The 19,333-nt window shown below is 35.7% G+C and overlaps 2 protein-coding genes across 4 annotated transcripts; one reads left to right on the forward strand and one right to left on the reverse strand.

The window, feature by feature from the left end:
• Positions 1–368: 368 nt before the first annotated feature.
• LOC122046195 (polyadenylate-binding protein RBP47B'-like) lies at positions 369–10,076 on the reverse strand. Its single transcript, XM_042606768.1, has 8 exons — positions 9,792–10,076; positions 7,536–8,019; positions 5,113–5,189; positions 4,906–5,036; positions 1,809–1,905; positions 1,136–1,294; positions 831–931; positions 369–752 (listed from the first exon to the last, which is right to left on the reverse strand). The coding sequence occupies exons 1-8, from the start codon at positions 9,984–9,986 to the stop codon at positions 674–676; spliced, it is 1,323 nt and encodes a 440-aa protein (XP_042462702.1). The 5' UTR covers positions 9,987–10,076; the 3' UTR covers positions 369–673.
• A 250-nt stretch (positions 10,077–10,326) lies between these two features.
• LOC122046196 (putative MO25-like protein At5g47540) lies at positions 10,327–18,736 on the forward strand. 3 transcript variants are annotated; one of them, XM_042606769.1, is made up of 11 exons: positions 10,327–10,804; positions 11,924–12,085; positions 12,480–12,598; positions 13,452–13,526; positions 14,759–14,852; positions 16,783–16,842; positions 17,429–17,497; positions 17,721–17,819; positions 18,083–18,127; positions 18,201–18,303; positions 18,475–18,736. In XM_042606769.1, exons 1-11 carry the CDS (start codon positions 10,685–10,687, stop codon positions 18,534–18,536), a joined length of 1,008 nt encoding a protein of 335 aa, XP_042462703.1. In that variant the 5' UTR covers positions 10,327–10,684; the 3' UTR covers positions 18,537–18,736. The 3 variants fall into 3 exon arrangements, with proteins under 3 accessions (XP_042462703.1, XP_042462705.1, XP_042462704.1); XM_042606771.1 differs by lacking the exon at positions 11,924–12,085; XM_042606770.1 differs by lacking the exons at positions 10,327–10,804; positions 11,924–12,085 and adding an exon at positions 12,126–12,290.
• Positions 18,737–19,333: the final 597 nt, after the last annotated feature.

Genomic DNA, 19,333 nt, shown 5'->3' on the forward strand with positions numbered 1-19,333 from the left:
TCGAACCAAGATACCTGAATGATAACCTATTCCGAGAGCACTCATTTTTTAAAATAAGCACCATAAAAATTGAGACCAAAGTAATTTTTGATTTGGTTATTAATTTTAAAATTTAAATTTTAAATTTTAAATTTGCTAATAATTAGATATTAAAAATTTTAAAAGACAATTTATATTTTTACCTTTTATTAAAATTTTTAAAATAAAAATAAATAAATTTAGTAAAATATCTTTTAAAGTTATCGTTAAATCAGGCAAACAATAGAGGAAAGAAGAAGAAAATCAACTGGATTTTTTTTTAAAGAAGAATGAAACCTTGCGCCTTTTAAGAATTCCGAAATGCCCTTTGCAAAATTGCCAATAAGATATAAACGGGCAGAAAATATGAACCCAGTTATTACTAACCAAAGATTTAAATATGCAGAACATAGCACGACTTCTAGGATTTGAGATACATGGTTTTCCAGAGCTTGGGGCATTCGACTTATCCAGACATTACGGTAAGGCCCTAAGCAGCAAACAGGTACATGGCTCTCGAAATTAGCTCTCAGGCATCGCGCACAAATGCGATTCAATGCTAGTTTGATATTCTTGAAACAGCTCCAAGGAAAATTCTTGCTATTAGGAGAAGTGAGCGTTCGATGGATTCAGACGTATGCAGTTATCTGGTTGCTCAAGGCAATGTGGTCTTCAGCCACAGATGCCTCCCCAACATGGCATTGCCATGGACCGCGAGATATTGAGCGTTCAGCCTACAAATATCAAAATGCAATCAGGTACGAGCAAAGGGTGTAGATTTGCCTGGAGGAACAGAAATGGTGAATTCTAACTTTTCAGCAGAGGGTATTGCCAAAGGATCGTAAGTCTCCTCCCTGTGCTCCATGCTTGGAACTGCACCAACCATCTGCGTCACTTCGGGGGCACACTCAACCTGGAAGGATGTTTAACCAAAAAGACATTCAACCACAGATCGGAAACAGAAGCTCTTAAGCAAATAGACAAGTACTCTTTGGGAACTAAACCAAGAGGAAATCCATTGATCAGATAAATAGCGGTAGAAAGGTAAACTATATAAAAATAAAATAAAATAAAATAACTTTTAAGGAAAAAAAAAACGGCAGGAGCTAAATCTTGCCTGCTGAGGATATTGACCATAGCCAGGATAAGTTGCTCCATATGAATACAGGGACGGGTCCTGAGCAGCTCCATATGCATAAGGATCGTAACCATAACCATAATAGGCACTTGCCCACTGAGTAGGATCCGCTTGCTGACTCCATGCCATGGATGGGTCCTGCAAAAATGGTCATCAGAACTGTTGTAATGTCTGACACAAATACATTAATACAAACATACCTGCAATTTATCTACAAAAAATGCTCCTATCATTGATCAGTACTATATATTAGAATAAGACATGTTGAAGTCAGACACTTCATAAAAATATGATGTAATTTTCCAGTACAATTTAAATTTATGGTTATGTGACTGATAGGAAAATTAATCATAGATCATGAAATTGATAACAATGTGATAGAAGTGATCAAATTCAAGCAATAATTTAGAAGACAATAAACGATAGCAACATCTTAACCAAACTCTTCTAATTTTCTGCTGATAAAATGAAATTAGAGTTGATTGATAGCAGTAGTTTTGAGAAGACTACAGTCTCCATAACTATTTCATTTGGAGAAAGCATTAAGGAATGAAATGATTGATCAGAACATTCACCAACAAAAACCACATAAATAACACTTACTGTTGTGAACAAGGCAAAAGAGAATTAGTAGCATAAAACATAGACATACCTGCTTACTCGCTGGACTTTTACCCCATGAAAGCCGCACAATTTGCTGACCAATCATTGTACCATGAAGCTTCTGTATGGCTTCCTCTGCATATGCCCTTATATACCAAAAAAAAAAAAAAGTAGAAAAGACAGTAAGAATTCTGGTTTGTTAAATAACCGAAGTCAAAAATGCAGGACCAGTTGAAGATTTTCCAGGCCTTGATACAAACACAGAAACCAGATTAAGATGAATACTATGATGGGAATGAAGGACAATATGACCTTGATTAAAAACATCTGACATTGCTTGAAGCCATAGAGGAATACAAAAGTAACAGAAACGTCTAATCACAGAATGATATTCTGTCAAATTTCAGCTATGATTTATCAATAGAGATGGATGCCTTAGTCAAGTTAAAAATAAATTTTATCCAAGAAATTCAAAGGAGAGGAACAAAGAAAAAAATAGTCTGGATTTTATTGTGAGGTAGATTAGGAATAATATCTTATATGGCTAACAAGATTTTTAAGTATTACTTGTTGACATTTTAGCAGAATCATCAGTGCTTTGGTGTTTCATAGTGTTTCATGTGAGGTAGATTAGCCAAATGCACAACCATGAATGAAAGGCAAAGGGAATGCCATGTTTTGTATCTTCTGAAAAGAAAACCATTTCCTAGTATCTCCCATCATATGGATGCAATCTTATGTACATAAATAGAAAACAAGGTTTCAAAAGCATATCCAAATGGCATGTAGTCCAGTCAACAGATAATATAACACACTGTAGGAGCATATGTTGACACTTATTGGCACCTAGGCAAAATGGGAATACTTGGGTCAGTGAAAGCATAAACACTAAGCAGGGGCAAATGCCGGATGGCATATATTGTCCACATTTTAAATAGATTATTTTGATTGCACCCATAAACAATAGTTAAGGCTTTGAAAATTGGTACATGCCAAACAAAACGTTCAAAACATTTTGTCCTACAGGCTGAATGCAAAATGTGTCGAGACTCCACAGTATTGATGCAGTACGGAAATACTTCAGTCACCTGCTGTGCAAAAAAGCACATGCTCGATGGATGTGTTATCCTTTTAAACAAATAACATCAATTACACCCATAAAACTAATAGAGCAATAGTCAAGAAGATGGATTAAAATTTCATGTTGTACCACTCCACATGGCCAAAATTTATCGATCTAAGAAGATAACAATAATGACATTGTTTGGTGTAGGTCTAGTCTTCTACTATGCCACATGTGCCAACACAATATCATCACTATTAGATGAGATTTGTATTTATCTTGGTACACGTCAAGACACAAGGAATTCCTTGTGATCAAATGGAAAAATCAAGAAGAGGAGAAGAGAAGATGATAGATCTAGAGAAAGATGGGCTACAAGTGTGCAGCAAAAGGGTAATTCTGGCACTCGCCATGCGCAGAAAGGGGGGTTGTTTATGTGTTCTTTATGAGTGGGGATAGCAATGGCAGTGGTGATGGGGCAAGGAATAATTATACCAATACTTTTGATGTCCATGGTTTTTGTTTGCTTAGTGTGCCATGTGGGACACAAAGAAAAGAAAGACCATAGGCTAGTGAAGCAGCATTGATACTTGGGCCTCCAGGCATGAACATGCCACTGAAACCTATGGAAGATGGCCTCCCCAAGTCACCACAAGCCAACAGGTCCAGGTGCAACTAAGATTGTGAGCTCGAAAATGGCATCTTCAAGTATTGGTTTCATCCAGATCGCAACCCCATTGTGTCTGCTTCTTCAGGCATGACCAGACCAATTCTGTGCCCTGCCATGATCGCCATGGCAACAGACATCCAGCAGATCCTACTATGGAACGCCTCTAAGTAGTTAGCCCTTTGTTGCAATTTTTATCTATCTAGAAACTGATACGTTCTATGACATCAACATTTATCTCACCCCCCAAGTCTTGACATTGACATTATAGTATCATCACTGCATTCCTCAAGTTCCTCATCTGTTACATGAGAAAAGGAAGTAGTACATAAAGTGTTGGTGTGGATCTCTATAGAGACTAGAGTAGCTAATACATTAGCTTAAATTGGGCTGAAAATTTGAAGATTAATGAAAATATATAGTTTATAATAAATTGCCGAGATCATAAAGTCTTTACCCAAATGCATATTTGGCAGAGATATCTGTATATGAATGCACACTCAACTACGTGAATTGACATTTAAAAGCAACAGAAAAATTCTGGATCGATGAAACCTTAAAAACTAGAACAAAGCTAGAATCTCTGGTAAGAGGTTAAGATTTTTCTTAATTTCACGCCTATGTTTGTTTGTATTATGTTTAAATACTCCATAATCAAGGAAAACCTCACCAATGAGTAAACCGAAAAAACCTAAAAGGATCTCATTCTGGATGTTATAGTAAACTGGTCCAGTCTATAGCTACTTCGATTAGGGTACCAAATAAATGACTACAAAAATGCTAGATTTTTTTTTTTTTAAAGGTGAAAATAGCTGCACTTGAAATTTGATTGGCCTTCATTGGAAATTTCAGATAAACTTATACATCGAATGACCTTGTACAGGTAAGATGTGATTATGTGGTCAGGAGATCAGTAACATCTTGATAAAAGATATTAGTCATGGACTTATATCCAAGGTTTAAGTTCCCGAGTTGTTGTTACAAGCAGCAACCACTAGGAGAGGGAGGAAATCAAGACAGCAATTCCTAGATCTGCTATTTCATAGATGGACAGGCACACCTGCCCCTCCCATCCACCAAACTTGCACATTAAAACTTACTCGGCATTCCCACATTATCACCATTGATGAACACCTTCTAATCTTTGCTCCAATTCTTAATTGACAATCCCCCACAGAGCTTGTATGTTTGAACAGGTTTTGATCCAAAGCCAGGTATCAAATGGTTCTTCTCAACCAATACAAGGAAGATGAAACTAGATTAAATGTTAAAACATTGGTTCTTCCTATCTAGATAAAGATCAATGCATCCATTCAACAAACAATATAAAACCAGAAAAGTGATAGAAGAAGAAAGGCCATGATCAAGTTGTTTTTAACAGAAACAATCAGAGAGTAAAGCTTCTCATCAGCTTACCTAGCTACAAATTGTACAAAGCCACATCCTTTACCAGCTGGAATTTTCACATAGATAATCTCACCAAACTGAATACAGATTTGTTTCAATTCCTCTTCCGTGATATTAGGGTCCAAACAGCCAACAAAAATCTGCAACATAAAGGGGGGGAATTAAGATTTACTCCGATTTAGAAGATACATGTAACAGATAATGTATATTACATACTGTTGTGTTTGTGATATCACTATCAGGAGGTACAGGTGGTAATTGTGGCACTGCATATGTTGTAGCTGGATATAAAGCTGTCAAAGTCATGTATATATGATTCAGTTGGTATTCCAACTTTAAGCACAACATATAATTGAAAAATGATCAATATGCTGCATCAAAAACAGAAAGGCAACAAGGATACAGGCTTACAAAATAAAAAGGAGAAACAAAATAATATACAGAAGCAACGTCCTTTTTACATTAAGTTAGAATGCAAGAATTTCTAACTTGTCAGGTGGTCCAAAATTGTCCATCATTGCACTCCATCATGTAGCTATTTCAATACTTTCCCTGATTGTTGGAAATATGTACAGAACCAACTGGGGTCAAATACTGGTTCACTTACAGCTAGCTGTGTCTTGGCATCCAATATGAATTTAACACACAGATTGGGCCCAGATGTATGTGAAATGTTTTATTTCCAGGGAGAATTTCGTATGGTCATGAGTCATGACCATCTATTCATTATTTTTAACAAAAATATTAGTATCTAATGCATAAAATAATGTTTTAAAGTAAAAGGGTTTTCAAACATTGACATGAGACTAAACCGATATAGTTCCATTTGCAAATGCAATGGTGGTTATGCCGAGAATAAAACCAGGTGAAACCATTATTTTCTTAAAAGAACCATTGACATAAACAGATAGAAACATGATCAAGGCATGCAAGTCCCAACTATTTAATGTCGACTATATGGACCTTTATCACTCCATTAAACAAAGGGTATGTCACTAGTAATATTCAAATTCAATAAATAATTTTTTCACGTTAACTACAGTTTTCTTTGGAACTGTAGAAACATGGGTGTCTAAAAAGAATGACTGTTCATTAGTTGAAATATAGTGTAAAATCTTGTGTCTTCTTGCTAATACAGGCGAAGCATTTAGTTCCGCCCATGGAACGACACCAGCACAGACACGTCTCCGGCGCCAGCGCACCCCAAGGCCCCATGGACACGTTGCGCAGGCTGACAACGTCGCGGAAGAGGGGGGAGGCCAGAGGGGAGTGGGGGGGGGGGGGGGGGGGGGGGGGTGAAGGTTTTAACTGTTTAATTAAATAACTTATATTAATAATTTAATCAACTCCATTGGGATCATTTAGATAGGTTTAATTAAAGCCTAATAAAATTATCTCATTAATTTTATATATATATTTTATATTTTTAAATATTTAGATTAAAAATTTTATTTTTAGTTAATATATTTTATATTTAAAAATACTGAAACTATATCGGCACGACACGATACGGTACCAAAACTATATCGTTCTAGTTCGAGACTGAAACCACCTCGACACGGGTTGAGATTTTAAACCATGAGTTAATTATTTAAGTGGTAGATGGTGGGATTGTACACTATCTAACCAAATAAGATAGTAAGAAATCAGGAAAACTGTATAGAATGCACAGACAAGAGAAACAAGTTAATTGAAAACTAGGCATAAGATAGTGGAGCAACAGGCTGGTGGCAACATATCTACCAGATAGGGAGATCTAATTGCATGCATTGACAGTGGGTAAGGAAAGAATATAGTCATTTAATAGGTTTTGATCTTAAATAATTTAGTTTCATTCTACTGCATCTCTTATTAAGATCTATCAAGGATATAAATATATAGATTGGTATATTTCCTAACAATTTAAGCTTTTGAGACAAGTCATTAGTTAATTGACTTTAACAAGATCCAACATCAATGAATTTACCAGAGAACCATTTCCAAACCTAAGACAAAAAAGATGCAGATGCGCTTCTTGAGGGTTGGCATTTCAATGATCAATTGGAACAAAATATTAAAGCATATAAAAGGATACCTCATGGTACCAGTGAGCAACAATAAAGCCATGGGCATGGGACTGGCCTAAAACCAATAACTTAACACCATTGAATAATGGTATGTAGTAATCGTACTAAAAGTTACACAAACCGTTGTTGATATTAGAAGACTAATCAACAAATTCAGTAAGGGGAAAAATCAAGGTTGAATGCAATGTGAACTAAAATTAAATCAGTATTCACAAAGAAAATCAGCATATCAAACCATCAAGAGAACAAACAAGTATACATGTCATGTGATGAGAAGCAAAAAAAATAGTACATAATATCAGTATGTCCATTAAATAAGATGGTATTTCCTTGCCTCTCTATAAGAATCCACAATAATATACCAGTTTGATATACTGCAGAAGGACAAATATGCATGGGAGTGTCAATTCCTTGACAAATAGTAAAGGGCACATGACTTGACAAATTCAAGCATCCTTAAATGGTGGCATACTGCTACATGCCTGCCAATAGAAATGATGCATAATGCTAATAGAACAGATATAAACAGCATTTAAACATAGATTAATATCTTCAACACCATATAAAGATTACCTTTCGCAGCAGGATATTGTGGCTGGATACCAATAGCCTTCTTAGGTGTGGCAGCACTTATTCGCATAGGCCTTGAGGAGCAATAGACGCCATTCATTTCAGTCATTGCACGATTTCTTTCAATCTCATCAGCAAATTTGACAAAGCCATAACCCTTTGAGCGTCCTGTATTAGGATCTGTGACAACCTTGGCACCTCTAACTGATGGATAAGTCACCCGAAATGTCTCTTGTAATAAATAATCTGTCACATCAGGGGCCAAATCACCAACGAAAATGGAATGATCTGGCCCAGCATCGGGACGCCTTTCTCCAATACCAAAGGAGGCCCAGTTCAGCCTAAAAGTCTGCTCTGTGCCAGGCATTTGTGCTCCGTTATATGTTTGCAAAATTCGCTCAGCAGCTGCATGGGTCACAAATTCTATAAACCCATACCCTTCAGGCATCCCTGTTATCTTATTGCGGATGATTTTTACTGACATAACCTGCAAGAATTAAATTCTTCTAATCATGATTACATCTCTATCTCATAGAAAGTTGACTAAGAGACTTATAGCTCCAACATTTCCTACTAGTTAATTGTTTGTTTAAACTAAATTATGCTTGAATTGAGATTTTTGCCACCTATGAGTCTTTGAGTTTCCTTCAGACAGTTGTCAAAAATATTTAATATCTTCTTTATGCAATTAAATTACCTTAGGATAGTGAGTTTAATTTTGTATTTATAGATAAAAGTTATTACGCCCTAAATAAATCAATGACTTGAATTTATCCTAAAAGTTTTCTTTTGGCATAATAATATTTAAATCTATTCTATATTCTAACAGATTTATTTGACATATTATTCTATTTATCAAGCCATGTAAAATCCATTTATTTGGAGTCAGCTATGGATCCTGTCCACCAATGATCTCTATGCAAGTTTATATTACTGACAATATTCAAAACATGTTTAGACTTACTAATACATAAATATATAATTTTTGGGATCAACAAGAACAATTAAGATCCTAGGTTTATGACATAATTTTGCATCTCTGTCATGGCCAAACACAATCCACCACTTGTTTAGCTGGACTTGAAATAGGTAATAACAGTGCTTTTGAAAGGTGGAAAATTCTTGGTTTGTTCATATCACTCTTAGGCTAAATCAAATATATGAAGCTACGGTACACTCAGCCATATTTTGGTCAAAGCATTGGGCAAAAAGGAAAAAAAAAAATCCACGTGCTAAATCAAATATAAGAATGTTGAAATTGATGTGCATTATTAATGAAGCATAGACAGGAATGTTGAAACAGATGTGTAGTATTACTAGACAAGAGAGAGAGAAATCCCATGTGAGAAATTGGATTTAGCCTTAATGAATTATCAAAAGAGAAAATAAACTAAGATGATATGGATACAATTTATATATTCTATAGTTACACAAATTGAATCAATTAAAGAGAACATGCGAGGATGAAAGAATATTATAATTTAAGAAAATATCCGAGTGATCTTGTTTGACATAGAAATTCATAAAGATAAATGGTGACAGAAGGCACATGCAGCCAGCCCTAATACACGAGAAACTTAACTTAATGTCAAAGTTAACCAAAATGATTTTTCAGACATTCCTTGTCAACATGGGATGATAGCAGCGAGATTTAATAAATTTCACAATAATCTGCCAACAATCTTATTCGATTATTATCCAAAATTGAAAATAAATAATAAAAAAACGTGCATAACACCAAAAAAAAACATCTTAGAGAGGGTATAAACCCCATTTTAGCATTCAAAATATGAGCCCGCTAGAAGGAAATGATGGAATCCCAAGCAGTGAAACAAGATAGAAATAGAGAAAAGGTCTGGAAGTGGGCAGAAAACCATCGAATAAAAAGACAGGAATAACTCTAATAACTAGTGAGATAGAATTCCCTTTATCCACTAAGAATGAGGAGAAACCATCACAGCTCTAAAGTTTGAAAAGTGGAAAATTAGCATTATAATTAAGTTTCAAAGTAAACCAGACTAAAACTGCATCGTGGATTCCTGTTCAGCCATCTTTTCCAGAGGACACAACATCCTTCAACCATAATGATCGCGGGCGTAAATACTAGCATCATGAACACAGATTAGAGTTTGACATAACCTAAAGTCTGACGACTACCTTGAATTTCATACTCAAGTTGCTTCAAAGGACCGTGCGTAAACCCTAGTAAGGAAACGTAAAAAAGAAAACGAAAAAGAAACAGACGAAGAGAAAACATACCTCTCCGGTGTGGGAGAAGCAGCTGTGGAGATAGTTCTCGTCAACCCAGTACTGGAGGTCGCCGATCCACAGGCTGCGGACCTCCTCCAGGGTGGTCGGCTGGTGGTAGCCATGGGAGACGGTGGCAGCCGTGGGTGGGGCGGCGGCAACCCATCCTTGTTGGTGATGCCATTGTTGCTGGTGAGAAGAATCCATCGGATCCAGAAAGGGAAGAAGGCTCGAGAATCGCCAAGGCGGCGCCCTCTCCGGCGAATTAATCTTGCTACTAAATACTGAAAAATATAAAACCAACTGTAATCCACAGGGACAATTTCGTTCCGCCCCCCGACTTCACATTCAATTTCACAAAATACTTACATAATCCTTTAAAAGCCCTCGTACTTTACAGATTCTCTATTAGGGTCCTTTCAACATTTTTCTCTTTGAGTGATCATATTACGCCAACAAAATTTAATAAATTAATCGTGAAAATAATAATAATAATAATAAACGTGCAAGCCACGTGCAGAGGAGGTAACTCTTTCTAATCATAACCAGCAACTGAATTCCACCGCTCGTCATGTTTTTCGCATTTACTATTTTATTTTAAAATAGGTTTCCAAATGGGATTATTCCACCCGACCGTTTATTTTCTAGCTCCGGCTTTCTCTTTTCATGGACGTGGTCTCGCGTCGCATCATTTCGCCGCGGAGGGGGAGAAACTGCCTGTGCGCCCCATCGACGACCGCGCGCTCCGACGCCGGGGCATCCTCTCCGCCCTCCAACGCCCACGATCCCTAACCCCATACCTCGCCTAGCACCCGGCGGTGGCGCCCTGTCGGCGAGGTGCCTCGGGATCCGTGTGTCTTGCTTCGGTCTGGGCGGCTGCTGCTGCCGCTGCCGGGACAATCATCATGAAGACCCTTTTCAAGTCGAAGCCACGGATCCCGGCCGAGTTGGTGCGGCATACGAGGGACCTCCTCGTCTACGTCGACGCGAACCCCAAACCCCGCGACGGCAAGCGGGATGAGAAGGTGAGCTTGATCTTCCTTCGTGCTTGTCGTTATCATTATTAGTTACTGTGAACTTGATGAAATAGTTGCTTTTTTATCTGTCCGAGCGATTTGAACTTGGATTTATTTCTTAATGCTAGGCAATTCCCTTGTCGTTGAGTTGGACGATGTTAATCTATGACGAATATTTGATCGAACGATATTGATCTGCTAATGGATTACAAAAGCATTCATCTCTGTTTTTCTACCTGGTTGCCCTACATTTGGATTCTTGCTTGATATAGATTTATGTAATCCCTTTGCGCACGTCATATATGAAGTGCCTTCTTTCCATAAAATGAAACCTTGACCTATATAAGCTTTTATCGCCGGAGAGGAAGTAATGCAACCTCCTCTGGTTTTATTTATGGTCATCAATTGAGTGTTTGCGCACCTTACTGCTAATATAGATTCAGTTAAACAACCTCAGTAATGATGGTTCTCTGTTATTAGATCTAATAATAAGATTTAATATTCCAATTGAAAGTATTAAATTGTCCCTTTAAATTAATCACAATAGTACCTCTGTGCTTCTCCTATTAGCATAGAGAGGCGTCCTTTGCAATTCACTTGGCATCATGTTGTGGTAATGATGTTAATTTGGAACTCTTGGATCAGATCTGATCTACGTATTAATGTCTATATTTTCTCCATTTAACATTGACTATTTTATCCAACCCCACCTAGATAAGGCTTGGTTGTTGTTGTTGTTGTTGTAACATTGACTATTTTAATGTATTATAGTTTCATGAGTTAGTCTTAGATTAAACATGTGCACCCTCCATCTTGAAATGATGGATGAATAGGATAAGTGGATTAATGGTAAGTGGTAACTCACTCAATATTAGTTGATTATAGTTTTAAGTAGCCTCATTGTTCTCTAAATATTAACAACATGATTGAATTTACTTCAACATTATATTTTGATTTTTTTTAATTGAGTATCCTCATAGTGATCCAAAAACAAAGTGAGTTTTAAATGAATTGACATATATATTGAGTTTGCATCTAGAGTCTCACTTTCATATGAGCCTTGTCATTTTCTTTTACAGGGTAAATCGGCATTTCTCACAGAATTTTCTTTCAACTCTTCTTATGTAGATGATCGAACTGTGCAAATATATTCGGGAATTGAAGTTTATTCTTTATGGTGACAATAAAACGGAGCCAGTTGCTGATGCTTGTGCACAATTGACCCACGAGTTCTTTAGAGAGAACACCCTACGTGTATTAATTGTTTGTATTCCAAAGTTGAACTTAGAAGTAAGTGTGTCAATCTCTCACCAACTAATAATCTATGATACTGATCTTGATAAATATGTCAACATTGCACCTGGCAATTGAATATCCAAAACTTCATAGAAATTTCACTGCTTTCCGTCAATTATTCTCACAAGTGACCCAAGAGTTCTTTAGAGAGAACACCCTACGTATATTAATTGTTTGTATTCCAAAGTTGAACTTAGAAGTAAGTGTGTCAATCTCTCACCAACTAATAATCTATGATACTGATCTTGATAAATATGTCAACATTGCACCTGGCAATTGAATATCCAAAACTTCATAGAAATTTCACTGCTTTCGGTCAATTATTCTTTTCAGATTGAAGAACGGCTCTTGATTTAGCTGTTGAGTTTGGTTTTGTGAGAAATTTCAGGTTCAAAAAGATGCAACTCAAGTTGTAGCAAATTTGCAAAGGCAACAAGTTAATTCACGACTAATTGCAGCAGATTATTTGGAAGCTAATACAGATCTTTTGGACCTTCTAATTTCAGGGTAATATTCAAATTGAAAATGTAGCATATAATTTATCTCTCTATTTAATGGGATTTACCTTTCTTCCATTCCTTCTAGAACATGCTCTAATTTAATATATTTGCTTCATATTTTTGCTTTATTTGCTTTGAAGTTTTATTACTTCTATGTCTTCAACCAATTATCTTGATTTTGTCTCCATTGCTTCTCAGAGAAACTCTAGTTCTTTCTGACAATAATTTAGGTATCTGGTAAAATTATGATTCAATTTTATAAGCTTATCTCTCAGTAGTATATTTGTGGAAGTATCTTGCAAACGGAATCATATTTGAAACCATATTAGTAAACATGGGCCAAAGTTTTAGAACTAGGTCCATCTAAAAGAATTAATATTTGATTAAACAACTATATAACAAACAGTAAGGACCAAATGTAAATATATAGTATCATGTAACTAATTCCGGTGACACTGTTATATCTGACCAATTATTACTGTATTATGTTATAAACATGGTTATACTATTAGAAAGCAGTTTTTGTTTTGTTTTTTGCCTTATATAATTGTTCTTTTAGATTGATGCATCTACTGATAAATTGGTGCCTTTTATACCTTTTTTGGTGGTTTTGTGTTACATGACACACAAACACACATGTATATATATATATATATATATATATATATATATATATATATTGCATATGCAAATCATTTTAAAATGTGCATCTCGCTTCTCCTAGGAGCAAATGTGCACTTAGCCATATTTATTAGTGCCTTTGAAACTGGGTTTCATCATATACTTATGACAATTTGGGGTCTATGTTGTTTCTCTGTAGGTTTTCTTCAAATGAATCTGTTTTGTTTATGCTTATATAGGTACGAAGACATGGATAATGCTTTACATTATGGATTGATGCTTAGAGAATGCATCCGACATCAATGTGTAGCGAGGTACATGTTTTAATACGAAAAAAGATTCTACCTTTATTGAAGTGTAGATCATGTCTTTTTCATATGTAAGTAGTCACTGAATCAAATTTAACATAGTATTATAATAGGATGCATGTTTTTGAATCATTGTGTCACATAAATATATGTTCATAGGTAAACTTACTCCCAATTGGACTTGGGCTAGTCTAGTCTACTTTGAATACAAGTATGTTTGGGTCTCTTTTTCTTGGGTATATAGATTCTGATCATTTGTGTTAACCTGTGTCCCTCTTAATTTTCCATTTATCATGTTGGATCACATATTTTCTTTATGAAGTAACATATCTTGACAGGAAACTTGAATCCTCAGTAATTCTACCTTCTTGGATGTTTGTTCTTTTCCGTTATTTCTAATGTCCTTGGATCAAGATTATTCATTTGGAAAATTTTATTTCTAACAAGAAAACAAAAAAAAACAACACTTGAATATTTCAGCATTCTAAACTCTATTAAAAAAGAAAGCCTTTAACCCAAGGTAACTATTGCAAAGTAGTTTAGTGGTTGACAAATTTCTTTCGAAAATTTCTTACAAAGCATGTTAACACATGTAACATTATGGAAAAGCGATTGTTTGAAAAATTGGCCAGCATTTTTCTGCCAAGACACAGCAAAATAATTCTTTTTCATGTATTAATCATGCCAAATAATTCCACAGCTCCAAACATGAAAAGTCATGGAGAGATCCCTATTTATTCCAATTATCCTAAATAATAAGATCACTTCTTTATTATAAATTTTATTTTTTCCATTGGCCATGAATAAGAGGATCTGTTATTTATTTGAAGATTTCTTAAATTGACAAAGCTTTCTGGTTCTTTATACTTTTTTTGCTATTGAGCTATATTTCATGAAAATAATTGACCTGAGATTTTGCTGTTTGACTGATAGTTCTGAAGCACTGTTTTCCATTTTGCAATTTGTAGTCAAATCTCCTTGATGAAAAATCATTATGGTAGGATTGATTTCTTTCAATTGGCTAATTGAGATGAATAATTAGAGCAAATCTTCCTAGTAAAGACTATAGTCCTTGCTTGGAATTTAGATATTGTCTCTCTATGTATCAATTATCCTAATATGCCTCGCTTTGTAGTTAATATGCCAACATAATGAGATCAAGCTTTCTTTGAAATTTGAAAAATTCTAGTCTACTTTAAAAAAAACTATTTTTATCATCCAATATATTTTTGGTGCAGGTATATTCTAGAGTCTAATCAAGTGAATAAGTTCTTTGATTATATTCAGAACCCAAATTTTGACATTGCTGCAGATGCCATTAAAACTTTGAAGGTGAAGTTGATGCAAATTACCTTTTCTTTAAATATTGTTATTAATTGTCAGTTAACTATTCAAGAGAATATCTATTTAGATTTCCCAGTAGTTTTAGTAGCATAAACTTTTGGATCATTTTTTCTTTTGTGGAAAATGATTGAATTTAGAAATTCAAATTCTCACATACCCATTGGGTCAGGTTTGACTTAGGTCCACCATTATTAAACTTAAAGATAAGAAATGACTTGGAGCATGTAGCACTAGAAATGGTTCCACAATTTTCTCAATTAGATTCCCATAATATGATGGAGCAGAGGATCAACTAAAATGGCTTAAGCATGTTTTCTGTGTACCAACAATCCACCTCCTCACATGCCATATTAGAAGCGAGGGATGAGGCCTATCGACCTACTGCTGCCCTAATGAATTGCACTTTGCTACTCCAACACGACACCATTGGATTGCCAGCTTCTTGTTTTTTACCCCTACTAGTCATTAATGCTGGGTTTAGTTGGACGGAAAGATAGGAGGGAGAAGGAGATGGGATGGAAATAGACACACAACAAAAATTGTTTCTGATGAAGATGAATCAAGTAGAAGAAACTGGTGAAAGATGAATTTGATGATCAAAGATAGATTTATGTCAACGATCTTAGTGGGGCTCTAATTGTCAGAGTGGTTATGGAGTGAATATACGGATTCAATGGATGTGGTTGTTGATGATTTTGCTGTTTTAATGTGGAGCAACTCATAATCAAAAGAATCAATTAGTTTTGTCCCTATATGAGATTGTTTTATTCAACATATAAACATATAACTAAGGGAGGAATGCCAGGTACAATCTTTTTCCGTGTAAGAGTTTTGGTGCCTAGTAAAAATGAGATGGTTTTAGTGTCATGTACCATGTGACAAAAGACGAAGCGCTCGCCCCCAACGCCCCCGGCAGTCTAGCCCAGGACCAACACGGAGGACGTAAATCGATGACTGAAGATATAAGTGGATGGGAGGTGAGTTACACAAGGTGCAGACATTTATGCCCCACTATCCCCGAGATTCGACCCCAAGACCTCATGTGGCAAACAATCATCCACTCATCACCTTAGCTATGCCCGTGGAGCCAATTGACCTCTACCATATGGCAAAAGGCGAAATCGCTCGCCCCCAGCACCCCCGCCGCACCCGACCCCAGGCCATCACGAGAGAGGTAAATCACGGCAGCCGAGAGGGCAAGTGGTGGTGTGGTGAGTTTCACAGGGTCCGGGGATTTACGCCCCAACAACTCTGCGGTTCAACCCCACGACCTCATGTGGCAGGCATACCACCACTTACCATCTCGGATGACCCGTGGGGTCACCAATTGACCTCTACCATGTATTGGCACAAGGTGGTGTTCGTCGGCATTAACCATTAGGAGAGGGAGGGGGAACAAGGAGGATGTTCTTCTGAAGAAAATTAAGGAGATTTACATGAAGAAGAAGATGTTAACTCTAGTCTCTGCAACAAGAATTTTGTCCATATTTTGAATTTGAAGGGGAAGACATCACTTCACTTAAGGATTTGATTTGTGAATTCTTAGTCCTGAGTCCTTGCCTCTGCAACTATTTCTTCAGTGTCCTTTTAGTTCCCATCTTTAATAAAGTGGGTTCTGTTTCTAAAATTTGTGAAGTCTTACAACTAAACTGGTTTTAGAATTTCAGTATATATTCATCGCCAGCAAAGGTCTACATTTTTTACTCAAAATTTCCTTTTTCATATCTTCATGAGTATGGCAAGGATTTACCTTTTGTTGTCAAAACAGGTAATACCTTATATCGCCTCTTAACCTCTAAGTTTTTCCATGCATTTCAGATATCTTTATGAAAATAATTTTTGGCTTTTATTTAATGCATTCTTCTTTTTCTTTTATGCCAATTTGCACACTGTTGATGGTAGTGTTCTTTCAATACAGGAGCTAATGACAAGGCATAAATCAACTGTTGCAGAGTATCTTTCCAAAAATTTTGACTCTGTATGTGATCCTTGATTCTCATCCTGGAAGGATGTTGATCAGTTTTTGTTATTCTTCAAAAATTCAGTATTCCAAATGCGTAGCCATATTTTTCTCTTTCTTTTGCTTAACTGTTATCCTTTCCTGATGAGAAGTTCAATATCCATTTTGGTTATCTTAGCCGCTGGCAAGAGTGGCTCCAGGATGAGGTTGGACATTGGTTTTAAAGTCCATGTAGATTATATACATAGATACATAGACACACAAAATATATCAACGTGCTAATAAGAATTATTGGCTAGTCTACATTCTGCCTCTTACTAATTAGTAGTATAAAGACTTTGATAAAGTATCAAATTCGGTGTTAAATTGGCAAAATATGTTGCCATGAACCATCTACTTGTCTATGTAAGAGGATGAGATGTGAATCCTGTGATGACCTATATTAACATGGATTTCCAAATCTATTAATTTCGGGATTATTCCTCTCTAGTTGAACTCTTGTTTTGGATTCCCAACTATGTTAGATGATGCATCGTTCTACACTAATTTACCCCTCAAAGGCTTTGTTGTGACTTGATAATTATTTTTCTATTTCTTTTTTCAGTTTTTTACAGAATTTAACTCGAGATTGCTGTCATCTCCTAATTATCTCACCAAAAGGGCATCTGTCAAGGTACTACTGACTTTTCAAAGCGTCTGTTCTTTTTGCAGATATTACCTTGAGAACTGCAGATACTTCCTAATGACATCTTCATAGTTCATGCATAGGCCGCATTCATCTTGAAAAGCTGCGAAGTCCTTAATTTCTTTATTCAATTCTTTCTGGTCATGTTTTTCTTTACGCCTCTTGTCCATCTAATTGTCGCGATACTTTCTGATTAATATCATTTTTCTAGCTTTTGGGTGACATGTTACTGGATCGATCAAATTCTGCAACAATGGTGCGCTATGTCAGTTCAAAGGACCATCTTATAATTCTAATGAATCTTCTCAGGGTATGCTTGAATTGATCTTCTTGGGTTTTAAATATGTTTTAATGATTTTTTATGCAAAATATAAGCTTTCCCCCAGATATTTTTTTTTAATCATATTATAGATTCTATTCTATTAACAAAGTTCATATTCAATGCTATTAAACCGATGTTCACTATTCCATTATAATTTACTATGGTTAAGCAACCGAATTCATTATACTATCGAATCGTTTCCTACAAATATTCATCATCGTTTAGCTATACACTTGATTCCCTATTTGCAGGAATCAAGTAAAAATATTCAGACTGAAGCCTTTCATGTTTTCAAGGTATACCTCCTCTCATTGTGATATTCATGTCGCTTTTCACTTGTTTCTAATCATTTGTGCTCTGAAATTTCAGCTATTCGTTGCCAACCAAAATAAGCCACCGGAAATTGTAACCATACTGATCGCAAACAAAAGAAAGCTTCTTCGCTTACTCGACGATTTGAAGTTAGATAAAGGTATGCATTATCTTTCTTGTCTATTTCTCAACATATATTCATTTTTTTTTTCTTCATGTTTTTGTTTGTGCTCCTTACTGCTTCTAGTGCCGACTGTGAACTTAATAAAACAGTGAACCATGGAATCTGAAGGTATTCTTTTGTTGATCATTTCTTTTTTCCATTCTGCAGAAGATGAGCAATTTGAAGCCGACAAAGCACAAGTCATTGGAGAGATAGCAACTCTTCACTAAGAGAATGCCTCATGGTTCAATAACAACGTTGACTTCCTCATGTCAGCAAAATGCTTCGATCTCGTGGTCAACAAGGGCTGTTATGTCTATCAGATGCCAAGTCATTGTGCTTCCTCTTTGACTCATGTTTTTTTTTTTTTTTTTTGCATTGCTGCTTCACTCAAAAAAGGCATCAAATTGCAGATATCATTTCTTGGTCTGATTTTTGGGGTGGCAAGTCAGTTACACATGCTAGTTTAGGAGTGAGCAAAGATCAATTAAATAGAATTAACCAATTTAATTCCAGATTCGGTTTATTTGAAAATTGATTTTTTTTTAATCTCAATTATTTTGATTTGGTCTTGCTTTTAAAATTTAAAAATCAATTAAATGGAATAGTCGAGTCAATTGTTATATTATATACAATAGTCGATTGATGTTATCAAATATTGATTCAGTTATTAATGCATTGCTCACTCCTCTGTTAGTTAATTCACCCATCTAGATTAAATCAATATTAAATCAACAAAGCTCAATCAAATCTGTCTTCCAATTCTGTCTTTCGAAAACAATATCCATTTTAACCAAGAACACCTTTGTTTACAAAATTACACACATGTCCCAAGGGGGAAAAAATAACATGCCCATAGGGCATACAATTTCGTAAGCTTACCTACTTCAAAGTTCAAATACCAAACTTAAGGCTATTTTTTGAGCCAAAAAAATAAGAGGGCATCAGACGGCTAATCCAATCATCGTGGTTTCCATGATGTCGAGGTACAAGAAATTATCGAATCAGCTAGGTTTAAACTGCAATT

Source organism: Zingiber officinale, chromosome 2B (genome assembly GCF_018446385.1).
Source record: "Zingiber officinale cultivar Zhangliang chromosome 2B, Zo_v1.1, whole genome shotgun sequence".
Lineage (NCBI taxonomy): Eukaryota > Viridiplantae > Streptophyta > Magnoliopsida > Zingiberales > Zingiberaceae > Zingiber > Zingiber officinale.